The sequence below is a fragment of the Sprattus sprattus genome (assembly GCF_963457725.1).
Source record: "Sprattus sprattus genome assembly, chromosome: 2".
NCBI lineage: Eukaryota > Metazoa > Chordata > Actinopteri > Clupeiformes > Clupeidae > Sprattus > Sprattus sprattus.
Genome location: NC_137921.1, coordinates 17,221,666 through 17,225,836, shown reverse-complemented (window position 1 = coordinate 17,225,836; position 4,171 = coordinate 17,221,666). Strand labels below are relative to the sequence as shown.

Below are 4,171 nucleotides of genomic sequence, written 5' to 3'. Positions count from 1 at the left end.
AACTACACCACTCACTAACAACATGGCCCCCCTCCAAGTTCTAAACAGAGGGGCCTTACCCGCTAAACAAAAGGGGGAAATACTCAGCGACCAAAGCAATAATCCACTTTATACCTCCAGATTATGTGTAATATGGCATCAATTACAATACCCTTAGTACTTACACGCAGTATTTTTCGCTGAAGACCGACGTTTGAATAGACCCTGTTGTCGACAATCCAGCTATTTTGTTTTGTTTCCGTGGAGATCGGTGTTTTAATGATTTAGGTTTGAACGTGCTAGCTATGTAGGAGTTTGGAGTATCACGCTAGTGCCCTCCCCACAGACTGAATGCATATTGTACGCTAGACCTGCGCACTAAAATGTCAGGTTCGCTTAAACATTATCAATTAACCTGAAGAACATAGATCAAATGCACTTATTCACCAACGTGGGCTTCGATCGCCACCAGGAAGAACAAAAGGCCCGTTCGTGAGCATGTGAACTTTGGCCAGAGATGCGCATCTGCATATCTACAGATTTTCTGTTTTTGGTCCTGGCCTGTGCCACAGGCAGTTTAACAAACAATTATATTAAAAGATGAATGCAAAATGTTTTGACTGTCTGCAATATTACTTGACTTTCTATACAAAAAAAAATATTTTTGCAAGTATGTTCAATACATACATCATGTGAACATGCGTAGGCACAGGGCTGATGTGGAAGATACCTTTTGATTCATGTTCACGTTCTGTATGTATAATTGCTCTAGACTGGTGCAGGCCATATCTTCTAAACCCCTTTATAATCTTAACCTAAAGATAGTTTAGACCTCAAGGTTCCTCACCTTTATCTATGGTTGTTTATTCACACCCCAAATCAATAGGTTTTCAAACTGACATTACGACAGTGTCTTCATTTAGCTAATATAGGCCATCACCTATCCCGTGTAGCCTACAATAATTCCACTCTCTCAATTAATGGGCTACTTTCAGTGTTGACAAGTTGAATGTCTCAAATGTCTCAGTTCCACGTCAGTGTTTATATTTGTAATTGTGGCTTTCAAAAACTGTTTGTATTGTATTTTTAATTTTTTTGGCTTGATAACATATCTAATTATATATCCTAAACATTATCCTGTGAACTGTCTTCCTCGAGGCACAGCCTTCTGGTTCACGCATACATATCCCAGAGTTCAGATGGCTGTCACAATGATAACCCCGCCTCCGACAATATTAGGGACCAATCATTGATGCTATTGTAAAGAGTGACATCACTTCCATAGTTCCGATTGGATTGCTATAATAAGAAAGCATTCGATCCGTTATAAAGCGAGAGAGTGCAAGTACGTCGATGTGTACAGCTGTCTACATTTTGGGATGGTCTGAAAACGAAGCAACTGAGAAACCCAAGGAGTGAACACGTTTTCCATCAACCAAACCAACTGTTGCCTTTGGTGTAATAGTCAGTGTTTCACAGTTGAATGCGATTCTAGCCATGGCAGATATTCGCAAGAAATTGGTCGTGGTAGGAGACGGTGCTTGTGGGAAAACATGTCTCTTAATCGTGTTCAGCAAGGACGAGTTCCCAGAGGTCTACGTCCCAACTGTATTTGAGAATTATGTCGCTGATATCGAGGTAGACTCCAAACAAGTGCAGTTGGCTCTGTGGGATACTGCTGGACAAGAGGACTACGACAGGCTTCGGCCGTTGTCCTATCCGGACACTGATGTCATACTGATGTGTTTTTCGGTGGATAGTCCAGACTCCCTTGAAAACATTCCTGAAAAGTGGGTGCCAGAGGTCAAACACTTTTGCCCAAACGTCCCCATAATTCTAGTGGCTAATAAAAAGGACTTACGGAACGACGAGAACGTAAGAAACGAGCTGTCAAGGATGAAACAAGAGCCCGTTAAAACGGAGGACGGAAGAGCCATGGCCGTGCGCATCGGGGCGTACGACTATTTGGAGTGTTCAGCCAAAACCAAAGACGGGGTACGCGAGGTGTTCGAGACCGCCACACGCGCCGCTCTACAGAAGCGACCAAGCCAAGCTGGTAGTTGCACAAATTGTTGCCTGCTATTGTGAGGACTTTACTGAATAGCCAAATAAGCATACAATGAAAGCTCGTTGCCTGAACGATTCTGACTATTATTGCCACGTCCTGTCTGGTGCCCGCCTATTCACAAGGCTCCTTGTGTACCGAGTAATGATGTCAGGGCGAAATGGTTAAACGGCACTGGGCCTACTTCGAGACAGCATCAGGACTCTTGTTGTTAAATCTTTGTTTTATGTGCCAAGAAAGTGAGGCTCATGGGGTTTGGGCCAATGTAGCCTACTAATTCCGAACAGGGAACAAATCAGTAAAAGTGCCACTCTACTGAACCATTTCGTGGATTTCGAATGGCTGGTGTTGTAAAACACTCTGACAGAAAAGACTGTAGGATACTATTTGTTGGAGGGTGGATGCACATGTGTTGAACAACATTTTTGTTGACCGTAAATATTGTTTAAATGAAATATTGTCTGCGACAATTATGCTGCCTATAGGCCTAGCCTTCTTCAAGTAATTGAAGCCTAATGTTAGTGGATTTCTGAATTAAACAAAACCATTCACTACTTTATTTCACTGGATTTTTTTTTTTTTTTTTCAAAGCTGCTCTTGCAAGTTAAAGGCATTCATGTTTTATGATCTCTTAGCAGGCCTAGGCCAACTTCTAGCATAGCAAAAGCCTGCTGGAAAACTGACTGCAACTTGTCAACCATTGTCTGCTATGTGCCACAACTAAGAACACTTTTATAGTGCAATATTTTTGTATCCTCTGCGGATGTATCAACATGGACTTTTTTGGAGAGAAAAACCCTGAAACGTCGTTAATTTAAATTGCCTGAATAAAGAACACTTGTATTACCATTAAATGTGATTGGTCCTTCCGACAGGAAAAAAACCTTACAGCTAAGTGAACTATGCACTAAGTATAGGTATGGTATACTAAATTTATTCATGGTGTCATAAATCTAAACAGAACTGCATCAACCTATTAGTACCTCCAACTGCAAATCTGTAATTTACATATTACATGATCAAATATATTGCTGAAATGTACTCAAAGGCAAAATTCATTATACTTGAAATGCTCAGTCAAAGGACTACATCTGTTACAAATTGTTATACAGTATAACCTACGTTATTTGATATTGACAAACACCGGAAATAGCATCTGGGAACACCTGCCGGAAATTAGAACCCAAGTAAACAATGAACAGTCTGGTGATATGGTTTGGATAAACGGGAAAACTGAATGACTGGGGTTTGTTTTAACCCTAACTGGTCTCTCAGGGAAGTGTTATCTTCCTTCACGTGCCTGATTACCAATGTCTTTGTCCACTTACTCAACTGTTATGTCTGATATACTATTAATAAACTAAGCTTTCCAGACTGATAGGACCCTTACATAATAACCACTCTGTTTGTGTGACAAGCCTTAAATTACTGTATTGCAATTCTGGACCCATGTTTCTCAAACCTATTATCATTTACAGAAATATCCACTCTCAAAAATATCCAATATCCACTCTCACAAAGTTCTTGTTAAAGCTTTTGCGTGACTATTTACATACAGCATGACACACCAGTGTTACTGCATGTAAAGCTGCACTATTATGGACCTTTGAAAGAATGAGGTCTCTGTGTATTTGAAACCATTCTGATTCATCACCCGTGTAATCGCTTGAATGTCATAGGAATCTTTCAATGAGACTGATTCATCAACTGCAACTTAAATGAGAACAATAATGGAATATTTATTGTTTATTTACATGAGTTTATGTGAATGTTATGTTCACAATGACACAGGTGCAAGGCTTTGTTTATCTTCTGGGCATGAAGTGATCAACAGAAATAATACCCCTGACTCATCAGAGGCAGACTGTTTCCCCCTCAGACCCTGCCTATTTTTTTTTCTTTAGGGGGTTTGTATTCCTGACCATCTTACCTCCTGAAGATTCCCTCCTTCTGAAATGTTTTAGGCGATGCTTCTGAATTAACCGAAATATAAAAAGACAACAAGATAGTTTGAAAACACTGATGTCTGAAGCAGATGGCATTTTCAAGCATGAGAGCACAGCTTTCTATTAAGACCATTAACAAAAACAAACATCCACAAGGATTTCGGTTTACTACACTGTGACT

The 4,171-nt window shown here is 40.3% G+C and overlaps 1 protein-coding gene across 1 annotated transcript; it reads left to right on the top strand.

Annotated features, from left to right (window-relative positions):
- Window positions 1–1,369: 1,369 nt before the first annotated feature.
- Window positions 1,370–2,887, top strand: LOC308360522 (rho-related GTP-binding protein RhoB-like). Its single transcript, XM_080832475.1, has one exon. The coding sequence runs from the start codon at window positions 1,477–1,479 to the stop codon at window positions 2,065–2,067; it is 591 nt and encodes a 196-aa protein (XP_080688601.1). The 5' UTR covers window positions 1,370–1,476; the 3' UTR covers window positions 2,068–2,887.
- The last annotated feature ends 1,284 nt before the right edge of the window (window positions 2,888–4,171 follow it).

Coding starts and splice junctions, on each gene's coding strand:
- LOC308360522 (XM_080832475.1), top strand. CDS start 1,477: ATGGCAGATATTCGCAAGAAATTGGTCGTGGTAGGAGACGGTGCTTGT.